Genomic DNA, 13756 nt, shown 5'->3' on the forward strand with positions numbered 1-13756 from the left:
TGGCTGAGGCCACATCATGAGAAGACATCAGGAAACTACACTTGAGCTGTGATACGCTAAGAAAATGAATCCGTTTAATTTGGTGAAGCACGTGTCGTTTTTAGGTAATGTCTCCAGCGGCCCTGAGCACCCGGCGGGGCAGGGACTCAGCCGAGGCAGAACAAGGCAAGTGCCTTGTTCAGCCCAACTTCCTGTTCTTCCAGCTTTCCCCCTCCCCCTCCTCTTGGTCCCCTTGGCACTGCTGTGCTCACTTCCGTGGCTCCAGGGGCGTCCTTCGAGACCTTTTTTCACAGGCACTGTGGTCTGGCCCCATGCGCTGGGAGGTCTGCATTTGGAACATGTGCCCTATGGCTATTAAGTCTAACCCCTGCTAAGAGAATGAGATGGACACCCCTAGAAAGAGATGCAGAATTAGGGTGTGGCCTATTCTGTGTATTTGCATTCCAGCAGGACGTCCAGAGTTTAAGCTGGAAGGACCAAGTCCAGTGGGGAGATTTCAGGTGTCAGCCGGAGTCGGGGAGGTCTTGTGGGACCTGTGCCCTTCTGCTGTGGGCTGCTGTGCTCTCTGCCTCTGTCGTAGGCCTGCCATGCTTGTTCTGTGCGGGTCAGCCCCATCGTGCTCTCCTTTCCCACAGAAACCTTCATGCCTTCTACCAAGGTGGGCAGTTGACTTCTGGGTTCAGAATCACAGAAAGTCAGAGCTAGAAGGAACCCCTCTGAACCCTTTCATATGATAAGTAATGTCTTTATAGATTTCCTCCCCTTTTTTAATGTTCTCGTACTCTTGGGATGTTTGGACACCAGTGGTATTGTTTTCCATTTTCTCTGTGCCACACAAGCTGGGAGATTTTAGAAAATGTTTAGTTTTAAGGATAAAAAATGTTCTTTCTCTTCCTTTTAGATCCTGCCTAAGATTTCCTGGCCTGCTCGAACCTGGGAGCCAACGATGAAGCAGAGTTTTGCCTTTGACAACAATGGCTACGAGGACGGCCTGGATGGTGTGCACCCCTCTCAGACGGCCACCGGCACCATCAGCATCGTGGGCATGACCTGCCAGTCGTGTGTGAAGTCCATCGAGGGCAGGGTGTCTAGTCTGAAAGGTATCGTGAGCGTTAAGGTTTCCCTGGAGCAGGGCAGCGCCATGGTGAGGTACATGCCCTCAGTCCTGAGCCTGCCTCAGGTTTGCTGTCAGATTGAGGACATGGGCTTCCAGGCCACTGTGGCGGAGGGAAAGGCTGCCTCCCGGCCATCCAGGTTCTCGCCCGCCCTGGAGGCTGTGGTCAAGCTTCGGGTGGAGGGCATGACCTGCCAGTCCTGCGTCAGCTCCATAGAAGGTAAGATCGGGAAACTGCAGGGCGTCATGAGGGTTCGCGTCTCGCTCAGCAACCAGGAGGCAGTCATCACTTACCAGCCTTACCTCATCCAACCCCAAGACCTCAGGGACCACGTGAACGACATGGGGTTTGAAGCCGTCATCAAGAACAAGGTGGCCCCCGTGAGCCTGGGACCTATTGACATCAGGCAGCTCCAGCGCAGCCACCCAAAGGCCCCTCAGGCTTCCATTAACCAGAATGGCAATAACTCAGAGACCTCGGGGAGCCAGGGGGTGCCCCTGTATCTGAGAGTGGATGGAATGCACTGTAAGTCTTGTGTCCTGAACATCGAAGAAAATATTGGCCAGCAGCCAGGGGTTCAGAGTATCCAAGTGTCCCTGGAGAACGGGACTGCCCAAGTCCAGTACGACCCTTCCCGCATCTCCCCAGGGACCCTGCAGAGGGCCATTGAGGCTCTGCCACCCGGGAACTTTAAAGTCTCTCTACCCGATGGAGCGGAAGGGAGTGGGACAGACACCAGGAGCCCCCAGGCGCCCGGCATGCGCTGTGCTGCAGTGCTGGCCATCGCTGGCATGACCTGTGAGTCCTGCGTCCAGTCCATCGAGGGCCTGGTTTCCCAGAGGGAGGGAGTGCAGCGTATCTCAGTGTCTTTGGCTGAAGGGACAGGAACGGTTCTCTACGATCCATCTCTAACTCACCCAGCAGAACTCCGAGCTGCGGTGGAGGACATGGGATTCGAGGCCTCCGTCCTGGCTGGTACGTGGTTGATGCTAAGTTCCTTGGATTTTTAGCTTCTTTTCTGAAGAGAACACTGATTCTGTGTTCTTTTTTTTTTTTTAATTATTATTTTTGGCTGTGTTGGGTCTTCGTTGCTGCTCACAGGCTTTCTCTAGTTGCGGCGAGCGGGGGCTACTCTTTGTTGCAGTGCACAGGCTCTGGGAGCATGGGCTTCAGTAGTTGCAGCACGTGGGCTCAGTAGTTGCAACACACGGGCCCTAGAGTGCGAGGGCTTCAGGAGTTGCAGCGTGTGGGCTCAGTAGTTGTGGCGAGCGGGCTTCACTAGTTGTGGTGCACGGGCTCTAGACCGCAGGCTTAGTAGTTGTGGCGCACGGGCTTAGTTGCTCCGTGGCATGTGGGATCTTCCCGGACCAGAGCTACAACCCGTGTCCCCTGTATTGGCAGGCGGATTCTTAACCACTGCGCCACCAGGGAAGCCCCTGTGTTCTTTTTAAAAAGAGTACTTTGGGAACACCTGGCCCTTCTCTCTCCAAAGGAAACATCATCATTTGCTCTGAGATTTCTCTGCTAAACAAAACAGAATAATAAAGACAACAGGACCCTGGTTTCACCACTTGGAGCCCATTCTGTTGATAGTGGGAAAGAAGGGAAGGATATGATGATGGTTTCCCTTCCCACCCACCCCCGACCATGGCTGTGAGAAGGGGGGGGGTGTGTGTGACAGCCTTCCCAAAGCAAGGTGCCCACATACCTTGATGCCACGCCACTAGACAGTTTCCAGGGTGGTGGCTGTCCCCAGGCCCCCTCCCATTGACCCGCCAGCCACTCACTTGCCTGTTTTCCCCTCCATTGCCTTCACTCGGGAGCCCAGCAAGTTGTCTTAGCGTCCTTCGTGTTTCTGCCCCTCACCAGGTCTGTGTGAGCTGTGGGCTGCTGAGCAGTGAGGTACCTTCCCCCACCCCCACCCCAAGAACTTATGTGGTAGCAGGGAGGGGGAAACCACGTGGGGCAGCAGGTGTCAGCCCTGTGAGGGGGAAGGGGGGCTTCTAGGGAGGGCTCCCTCTGGTGGGGGGGTGGGAGTGAGCCAGTGAGCCATGGGAGGTGGCAGAAACACGGCCGGGCCCCCTGTCCTGCCCCTCATGGCTGACTCCCACTCACTCCCCCCACCCCGAGGAGCCCTTCCTAGGCCCCTGCACCACCCACCCCCAAGGGGAGCGGGTGAGTCATGTGGAGTGACTGGGCCCCATTCTGGGCTTTGTCTTTGTACCAAGTTTCAGGAAGGAGATTTGTTTTGTTTTGTTTTTTTAAACAAAAATCAATAAGGAAACTGGAACAGTAAATCCTGTACTCAGAAGCTAGGACATGTAGTATGTAGTCGCCATCTGCTATATTTGTATAAGGTTTAAAGTCTTAAAACAGTGGAATCAAGTTATCAGCAGTAAAAAGAAATTTGCATTGAACTGTATAATGCAGAATAATTGAACTTGACTACGTAAACCTGGAGAGAAAACAGGGATTTTTATTAGCCAGAATTATGAGAATTATGTTTAGCCCAAGAGGTATTTAGGCAACCAGATTTAGCAAATAAAAATACAGGACGGGCTTCCCTGGTGGCGCAGTGGTTGAGAGTCCACCTGCCGATGCAGGGGGCACAGGTTCGTGCCCCGGTCCGGGAGGATCCCACATGCCGCGGAGCGGCTGGGCCCGTGAGCCATGGCCGCTGAGCCTGCGCGTCTGGAGCCTGTGCTCCGCAACAGGAGAGGCCACAACAGTGAGAGGCCCGCGTACTGCAAAAAAAAAAAAAAATACAGGATACCTAGTTAAGTTTCAATTTCAGATAAACAATGAGTAACGTTTTAATATTAGTATGTCCTGTGCAGTATTTGAGACATACTAAAAAATTACTGTTTATCTGAAATTCAATTTTACCTGGATGTCCTGTATTTTACCTGGCAGTCTTAATTTAGGATAAACCATAAGTGTGCTGGTGACTGTCTTCTATAGCCACTTAAATGCGAAAAAGGCATTATTTGTATTTGGTCGGCCATTCTGGATTGACCAGGGGCTCCTTGAGGACTGTCTTCAAACCATGTGATTTGTTTCTCCTTTGACTCCGCAGCACCCAGCACACAGTAGGTGTTTGTGAAGGAAACGAAGCAGAAAGGAAATAACGGGCTGGGACAGGCAGGGTCTCAGGTCAGCCGATGGAGGGAACTCTTGAGAGAGATTACAGAGCTGAAAAACCAAACAGGAACTGGGAGGGAAAACAGGAAATTAAAAAAACAGGAAAACCACCCACAGATGGGAGGGTCTGAGGGAAGGCAGGTGTTTAGTTTACACGAGCCCAGGGGCTGAGCTTGCCTGGTGGGAACTGGCCAAGGGCAAGGCTATGGCAGGAGCCGGGGCCCCGGTGGAGAGATGGCAAACACTTGGGTCCTCCTCCTTTCTGTCCTGTTGCTTCCTGTTTGTTACCTCCATGTGCCAAATTTAATCAGAAACCAGTTGACAAGGGAGCCTGGGAAAAGTGGTTTGCAGGGGTCAGCCCCTTGGTAGTGGAGCAGGGGGAAGGAGGGAGGGAAAGGGTCTGAGAGCATACGGGCAAGAGACAGGCATTGAGTTTCAGTCCCTTACTTGACAGCTAAAATACATTTAGACCAGGTTGTAGAAGGCAGCTGTTATTTCTTCACTTGTTTGCATGGTAAGTAGTTTTTGAATGGATGGATGGATGGATGGATGGGATACATGAATACAAAGTGAGGAAAATTCACCTGTTACGTATAGCATGTTCCTCTCACCCTCATAAGTGAGTGATGTCACTTTCAGGGCACGGTTCCCTCACCCCTGCACGTGCTGGGGGTCTTCTGGGGCCCGGGTCCTGTGCCAGCTGCCGTGAAGTGCTCAGCGGCAGTCCAGCACCCGCCCACAGCGGTTCACGCTCTCCCGGGGAAGCAGGTCACAGAGGCCCCTTGTATCATCCAAGGCAGGTTAGAATAAATGTTGTAACAAGGAAGGTGTAGGTCAGATGCTTTTGGGATTCAGAAGAATCCCGCTTGTGGGGCTCCCAAGGACATGATGTAGGGGTGACCATGGAGTTGGGCGTGGATAGGATTTAAGAATGGATAGGATCTGAACAGGCAGGAAAGGGCAGGACTGCATGCCAGGCGGAGAGACAGGCCAGCACCCTGGTGCAGGCTACCGTCCTCTGCTCCTGGATCCTGGAAGGGGGTCCAAACTGGTCTCCCTGCTTCCTGCCTTCCAGCCCGGTCCCCAACCAGCTTTCACAGCAATCCTGTCGCACTGCTGACCCTCCTGGCCCATCCCGTCTTGTATTGTGAGTGGAAGAGTCCTCATGGTGGTCCCTAAGCCGCTCCCTCACCCACCACCTTTCTAGCCCTGACTCAGTTCCTCTTACCAGGCTTGTTCTCACCTCAGGGTTTGTACTTGGCTGTCCCCTGTTTCTGGAATGCTCTCCCTGCAAATGCACACAGTGTTCTTCATTTCATAGCTGCTCATCCGGACTTTTCCCAGAGCCTATATCATTTTTATATAGAAATATATAGGTTTGTATCATACATAGTTTTGTAATCTCTTTTTCGCCCTGTGACGCATCATAAACATAATTTATGGGTCCATCCGTGTGTCTGCAGTACCATGTTCAGCGGCCGCATGGCCTCCCAGCATATGGGTGTACCATAACTTTGTTTCCTCTTTATTTTTCCCATCTATTTTGTGTGGATGTCATTGTAAATAATACTGATAGGATTGTTGTGACTGTAAATACAATTGTCCGTGAAGACAGTCTTCAGACTACGTGATTTGTTTCTCCTTTGTGCACGTCCTTAATTATTTCCTTGTGATAGATATCTGAAAGTATAATTGCTGGGTCACAGGGTATCAGCATTACTTCATTCCATCACAAATATTTATTGTGCCCCTACTAAGTGCCAAGCAATTAGAGGTACCGTTTTTGATAATACTGTCAAATAGATTTCCAGAAAGTCAAATCAATTTATATGCCCACCCGTAGTGTTGGCATAGGTTGATAAAGGACCCAGTAGCGTAGGCTTATTTGGGTTTTTGTTAATTTATTTAAACTTTTTTTTAGCAATCTCCAGAAGCCCAGAATTTAGTTGAGTTAGACCTCAGTGCTGGAGGTCTAACGAATACTACTGAAATTGCTGACAACAATATTTGGGTAGAAAGGCAAGTGAATCCAGGAGGTGGTGATGGACTGGAAAAAGAGGGAGGGGCTGGACAGGTGCAGGAGGGTCTGGTGGGGGTGGGAGCTAGAATGTTAAGAGCTGACATCCAAGGGGTGGAGTCATTTTGAAGAAGGACAAAGTCCAGGAGAGCAGAGCTGTGCTGGGTGAGGTGATGCTCTCTGCATCCAGAAGGTGGAGGGCTGTAAGGCCAGAGCACTGGAGGGTCTTCGTCCATCGACTGCACTCTTAAAGTGAGTGGAAGTAGTTTTAGCACTTTCCAGAAAATGAGCTTCTATGTTTTGCAGCTGTGGACTTTGAAGTAAGGAGAGTTCATCATCAAATGATGTCATTTTTTCCTACATACTCTTCAAGGTATTTTGTGTCATCACAAAACTGTGACTTTTTGGAGTGATGAAATTTTCTGTATCTTGAGCTGGTCGATGGTTAGTTACATTGGTCTATATATGCGTGGTGGGTGGAGTAATGGCCCCCAAAGATGTCTGCTCCCTGACCCCTGGTACTCGGTGGGGAAAGGAGAACTTTCATCATTGGAGCCGGACTACTGGAAGTCCAAATGGAAAGAAATTACCCTTGGCTATCAGCTCAGACCTACACGGAAGTTAATTTGAAGTATATCGGTGGCCTGAATGTGGAGGTTCATTTAAAATAACAGAGGTGCCAGGAGAGCATGTCATGGCTATTTTCAGCGTGGCGGTGGACACATCTATTAATAGAGCACAGGATGCACTCACCATTGAAGTTGGTGTAGTTGACTCTAAGTTGGGCTTCATTAACGTCAAGGACCTCTTTTATCAAAAGAAATACCGTTAGATGAGGGTGAGAAAGCAAACCACAGACTGGGAGCCAGTGTTTGCAGTGGGTACAGCTGACAAAGGGTTCCTGCCCAAAATGTATGTAGGACCTAGACAAAGGACGAGAAAAGGGCCAGCGACTCAATAGAGGTGTTTGGGGGCATTTTGATTCTCACGGGGAGGGAGAGGACCTCTGTTAACCAGGATGTGGCCAGGCGTAGAAGCTCGATTCCCTGCTTCATACCTGAGGGGTTTGGGGCAAAGCATTTAATTTCTTGTAACTCTTTTCTTCACTTGTAAAATGGGGATGGTAGTAGTACTTGCCACAGGGCTATGTTAACAGTTAAAGGAGGCCAGACGTGTGCTTAGCAGGGTGCCTGGTGCATTCTTACCACTGCTTTACCGCCATTGTCTCATTAGAGCATTCGTCTACCCGGAACATTCTGTCCTTGCAGTATCGACGTGTTTTCCTATGTATGGAATCGAATGCCTCCGTCTGGTTGTGGGGAGGGAGAGACAGTGATGGAAACACCAACCCCCCTTTATCTTCTCCAGGAACTTTCATCTGAACATTGTCAAGCTTGAGCCTCCTGTTCCGGAAAAAAAATTATCCATTCTTCTAATTTGAATGATTTGTGACATTCTATCCTAGAAAACTGTTCCAGCACCCACGCTGGGAACCACAGTGCTGGGAGCGCCACGGGGCACACGGCGGCTGGTGCACCTGTGTCCGTGCAGAACGGGACTCCCCAGCCCGGGGGTCTCCCTACAAACCACAACCCCGGCCTCGTGTCCAAGTCCCCTCGGGCCTCCGAAACCGCGGCCCCGCAGAAGTGCTTTCTACAGGTCAGAGGCATGACCTGCGCATCCTGTGTGTCCAACATAGAGAGGAACCTGCAGAAAGAAGCTGGTAAGAGGTCTCCACCGCGCCGAGCTGGGATGCTGCTGTGGATGGTAGCGTGTAGACTGCTGGAGGCCACGGTCAGCAGCGTGGGGCGGTGTGCCCTTGGCACGAGATGGCCTTGGGCATCTCCACTGACTGCATTGATCAGGAGCCCTGATCACCTGGCAGCGGCTCATTGTGTGACAGGACAGATGTTTGTCTAATGTTCTGGGGCAGTTGGCGTCCTGCTCTTTAAGAAGTACTTAGTTTGAGATAAAATGGATTGCTGAGTAAGTTAGCCATGGGGAATCCGGTTTAAAGGTCAAGGTACTGTCATGGGTGGCCTCCCCAACTAGCTTGTCCTGGTAGTAGTCTGTGGTTTTCCCTTCCAAAGCCTCTTACGGTCAAACACATAAATAGCCTGCATTCTGTCCTGTTGTCATTGTAAATTATAGCGTGTTGCGGAAATGCCAAAGTTTTGTCCTCTAAACGACATTGCCAATCTGGTTTTTTTTTTTTTTTTTTCCGGTACGCGGGCCTCTCACTGTTGTGGCCTCTCCCGTTGTGGAGCACAGGCTCCGGACGCGCAGGCTCAGCGGCCATGGCTCACGGGCCCAGCCGCTCTGCGGCATGTGGGATCCTCCCGGACCGGGGCACGAACCCGCGTCCCCTGCATCGGCAGGCGGACTCCCAACCACTGCGCCTCCAGGGAAGCCCACCAATCTGGTTTCTTAAAGCTGAGAGTGCAGCGAAAATCCTGTCCCAATTTTTTGTTTGGAAAATACCTTAACCGTGACTCTGCCGGCCTCCGGGGTCACCTTCTCTCTTCCCGTGGCTCCGTACGTGGGTCCTTCTGCTCCGGCTCAAGGATAACATGTTTCCCGCCTCCTGCTCATCAAGCCTGCAGCTTCCTGGCGCTCTAGAAGGTGGCTCTCACACCAAGGTGTTCTGGGAGGTCCTCTGTCGCCTGTGGGCTGGCGGCTCAAAAGCTAACCTGTGTCTCACAGGGCCCATGATTCTCTTCCCGACTTGAATCCCTCATATTTATCCTTTATGACATTCTTTCTAAAGCACATCATTCCTTTCATTTATGTGAATGAGCCTTTCTTTCCCCCTTAAACTAAACAACAGTGGTAGCAAGATAGTCCGCAGGATTTCTTTTTCTTTCCTGAAAGTGATTAAAAACTGAAGAAGAGTATGGAAAACCACTTTTGAAAGTGATTTTTTTCTCCTGTGTCTGGAAGTGGAGAAAAAAGTACACCGGTTATGTGACAGCAGTTGCCTGCTGCAGACACTGTCCCTTGCTTTGAGGTGTGTGCCTGCACCTGTGTCCCTTGCTTTGAGGTGTGTGCCCACACCTGTGTCCCCCAGAGCCTGCCTCAGAGTGGCGCCCGCCGGGCCAGCAGTATGGGCCGTGCCTGGGAGCCGGGCAGGCCTGCAGAACCTCACACCCTCCCCAGACCCACTGAACCAGTGTTTTTGCTTTAACCAGGGCCTAAGGTGAGTCATATGCCCAACAAAGTGTGAGAATCACCTGGAGAGCTTTAAAAAGGGGAAAAAAGATGCCTGGTATCCACCCTGAGAGATTCTGATTTAATTGGTCTGGGTTAAGAGTTAATCACCAGTCAGGTGATTGTTAAAAGCCCTCCCCCCTGCCCCCACCCCAGGTGATCCTACTGCACAGCCAAGTGTGAGAACCACTGTTCTAGAAGCTTCTGGGGCAGAGGTTTTTCTTTGTTAGCTTATGTTGAACACATCATCCCCCGAGGCCTTGCCTGGAGTGTTCCAGCTGTGCCCTGCTGGTTTCAGGGATTCTCTCAGTGCTGGTTGCGTTGATGGCTGGAAAGGCAGAGGTGAAGTATAACCCGGAAGTTATCCAGCCCCTGGAGATAGCGCAGCTCATCCAGGACCTGGGCTTCAAGGCAGAGGTGATGGAGGACTGCGCGGGCTCAGACGGCGACCTCGAGCTGATTGTAAGCGCAGCGGCTGGGCTGGAGCAGGGGCCAGGGGGTGCAGGCCTGAGACAGCCCACGGAGGCCTTCTGACGGCAACCGGGGTTGTGGTCAGGACGTTCCCCCTTCTTGCATGTATCCTGTTCGTTGCTATTGGGTTTTCCTTTGAAGCCAGTGACAAGGACCTGCTCGTTTTGTGAAGGAATGTCCACTATGTCAGAAAGTCGCAGGCGCGCGTCCCGCCAGGTCCCGCCAGGCGTGTCAGGGTATCGGGAGGAGGAGGCAATGGCGCTGGAGGAAGAGGAATTGGAGACGGCAGCTGCCCTGAGCTTGTGGCTCGAGGGAGTCGAACAGGAACACGTCCCGTGAGGCCGAGAGGAAGCTGGAATGCCAGAGGCGTCTCGCGGCCCCGGGACGGGATGGGAGTGAGCGAGGCAGTCGGGGCCACCTTGTAGGCACAGGTGTGTCTACAAGGTACTTGGTGACCAGAGTGTCCCCAGGCGCTCAGTCCGGGGTGAACGCTGGGGGTGGTGCTATTTCCAGGGCTGCTGGGGAGCGGAGGGACGAGGCGCTGGTATTGTTTCCCGTCTGCCCACTCTTGCCAGCGGCACTAGTCAACAAAACCATCGAGGACAGAAGATAGCTCTAGTATTTCAAATACACCGTGTTCACAAACACTTCTGCGCAAAGCTCTTTTTGTGCAAATAAAAGGAGACTTGGAAGGAATCCACGAGGAATTGAACAATGCTGTTAACCGAAGTGAAAACTTCCTTGCTATGTTTAGTCACTGCCATTAGCGGTAGGTAAGCAAATGTTTGAAGAAAAAGTACTGCGGACACACGTGGCACTTTGAGCTCCTGAGAAGTGGAGTTCTTTGCAGAGCACATCCTTTGCTCTGGCTGGGCCTCGGTGTGTGCAGAGGGGCACGGTGTAGTACTCGCTGGGTCAGACTTCCAGGGTCCGAGGTGCACATCTCTGCGTACACTATGGTGTGGAAACCTAGAGCAAGACAATCAGTGGGGAAGGTGAAAACATCTTTTTGAACAATGTTTTTTTTTCTTATTACAGTGTCCTATAGTTGTATTGTCGTCACATGCTCAGGCGTTTCATGTCTGTATTTAATTTGTATTCTGGGAAGTGCTGACCACTGATACTCAGAAGAGTGAGTTGTCCGGCTTGCCTAATGCATAGTACAGGGGTGGCTGGCTCACTTGGAACTTCTTTCTCAGTGCACACAGCACGGGGTGGCAGAAATGCAAAACCAACACAGGGCATAGAGTGCTGTGAAAGCCCGTTGTTAGCAGAGCTGCGAGTGGGGCCTCGGTCCTTGCCATCTGCTTAGTGATTGGTTGCCTGTACGTGAGTTGAGGAAGAACCACTGTTCATATCCCCGAGGCTCCTGTGGGAATGTCCGGGGTGAAAATCTTGCACCTGGGGGTTGTGAGTCCAGCGTCTTGGGAAGGAGGACAGACTGGTGGCTGCCTGTTAACCCAGCTCCCTGTGTGCCTTTGGTGGGATCCTCTGGGTCAGTGGGATCTTTGTCATCTTTGCCGCAGATCACGGGGATGACCTGCACGTCCTGTGTTCACAACATAGAGTCCAAGCTCACAAGGACAAACGGCATCACCTACGCCTCTGTGGCTCTTGCCACCAGCAAAGCCCATGTGAAGTTTGATCCTGAAATGATCGGTCCGCGGGATATTGTCAAAATTATCGAGGTAAATCATTTATCAAAAAACTATTGTACCCACCTTTTAAAACACAGTGATTTATAATCATCATAGAAAAATGAGCAAAATATAGCTAAGCAAAAAAAAAAAAAAACACCTAATCTAAAATCCTGCAAGATTTCCCGTGGAAATAATGTGACTCAACTTGTGAGCGTTTAGAAAATATCAGATAATTTGAGGGGGAATCAGTGAATGGGTAAGAAAAAGATGGGGAGAAAAAGACATTATTATTTTTTTAATTTCAGATATTCCCTGAGAAACAGCAGTATTGCCAAGATTCCTGGCACATGGTATTAAATTGCCTAATTGTGGGAATTCCCTGGCTGTCCAGTGTTTCACTGCCAACGGTCTGGGTTCGATCCCTGGTTGGGGAACTAAGATCCCACAAGCCATGCAGTGTGACCACCCCCCCCCCCCAAAATTGCCTAATTGTAAGTTTTTTAAGTAATATTTACATCTGTGCCACGTATCTACAGACCAAAGGAATGTTGGTGTTGGGAAGAATTACATTGCCTTTGACCACTATACTAGGCCTCCTTTACAGGTGGAGAGTTTAGTCATTTCTCCTTTGGAAAATCAATCACAGTAGTTTTCTGTACTCCCACCCCCATCGTTCCCTCACTTTGTCCACAGACATTCTGTGTCCTCTCTCAGGTCTGTATCATATCACACCAGGAGAGGATGAGCATTAGTGGTGATCTGAATGGGTCAAGATATCTGGTCAAAACCGAGCAAGATGAACTCATAACAACGAATGGTGAAGTTTAGCAGAAACTACTGCTTATGAAATTCCTTATGAAATTAAACATCTCATAGCAGGCTTCAAGTTGTTTTAAATTTTCGTGTGTGTGTGTGTGTGTGTGTGTGTGTGTGTGTGTGTGTGTGTGTTAAGAGAGATGCTGTCTGTTGTCTGGCCATGCAGAGCTCTTTGAGGTGCAAATACTGCTACTGCTGTTGATAACAGTGCCTCAATCTTAGAGGCAGACAATGCAGCTTCTTTATCAGATGAGGAGAGATCCCCCAGAGAGGTTAGGAGACTTTGATCCCTGGTACCCAGCTAAAGGTTGCAGAGCTGGTGCTCCAACCCAGATCTCCTAGTTCCAAGCTCAGTGGGCATCCAGTTTCTGCCACCCCACGGGTCTTACAGAACAGTAGTGATAAGGCATTAATGAGGGAGAGCAGTCAACTGAGGCACTAGTCCTTGCTGGCCTCCACCCAGCTGCCCAGCCCGCCGCAGTCCCCTGCTTGTTCTTACCTGAGGTGTATTGCCAATGTCTGGCCCCCATTCCTGCATCTCTGAGGCATCTTTTCCTGATGTAATTAGGCCGGTATTAGTTGTAAAGGATTTGTCGTTAGATGGCCTTACATGCTCTTTCTTCCAACATAACTCTTGATACTGGGGAGTCCGTAGCTCACAGATCCCGAGTTTATAACTCAGCATCGATCAGCTCAGGGTGTGCTAAGTCACCTCCCGGCATCTGCTGCCTTTGCCCACAGAAGGAGCAGCAGTCGCCTTGGAACCTCCAATGGGATCTGTACAGTGACGTGGGGACAGAAGTCGTGAGCGGAAAAACCAATACAGTCCTCTGAGGCGGTTTTAGATTAACTTTCTTTTTTTTTTTTAAAAAAAAAACTTTTTTTTCTCTTAATGTATTTATTTATTTATGGCTGCGTTGGGTACTTGTTTCCGCGCATGGGCCTTCCCTAGTCGCGGCAAGCGGGGGCCACCCCTCATCACGGTGCGCGGGCCTCCCACCATCGCAGCCTCTGTTGTTGCGGAGCACAGGCTCCAGACGCGCAGGCCTAGTAATTGTGGCTCACAGGCCCAGCCGCTCTGCGGCATGTGGGATCCTCCCAGACCAGGGCTCGAACCCGCATCCCCCGCATTGGCAGGCAGACTCTGAACCACTGTGCCACCAGGGAAGCCCTAGATTAACTTTCTTATTTCCAAAGATGTAAAATGGTTTCTACCGATGCCTGTTTTAACCAAGTGCCTTTTTTCTTGTTTCCTCTTTCTAATAACAAGGAAATCGGCTTTCATGTCTCCCTGGCCCAGAGGAACCCCAGTGCTCATCACTTGGACCACAAGCTGGAAATAAAGCAGT

General features: G+C 50.8%; 1 protein-coding gene across 1 annotated transcript in view; it reads left to right on the forward strand.

Moving 5' to 3' along the window:
• ATP7B (ATPase copper transporting beta) overlaps positions 1-13756 on the forward strand; it is a 59228-nt gene that overhangs the window by 16548 nt on the left and 28924 nt on the right. The window contains 5 exon segments of the mRNA XM_033843543.2: positions 902-2090; positions 7739-7996; positions 9779-9942; positions 11478-11639; positions 13678-13754. Of these exon segments, the coding sequence (XP_033699434.2) occupies positions 902-2090; positions 7739-7996; positions 9779-9942; positions 11478-11639; positions 13678-13754 (1850 nt within the window).

Source organism: Tursiops truncatus, chromosome 18, assembly GCF_011762595.2.
Source record: "Tursiops truncatus isolate mTurTru1 chromosome 18, mTurTru1.mat.Y, whole genome shotgun sequence".
NCBI lineage: Eukaryota > Metazoa > Chordata > Mammalia > Artiodactyla > Delphinidae > Tursiops > Tursiops truncatus.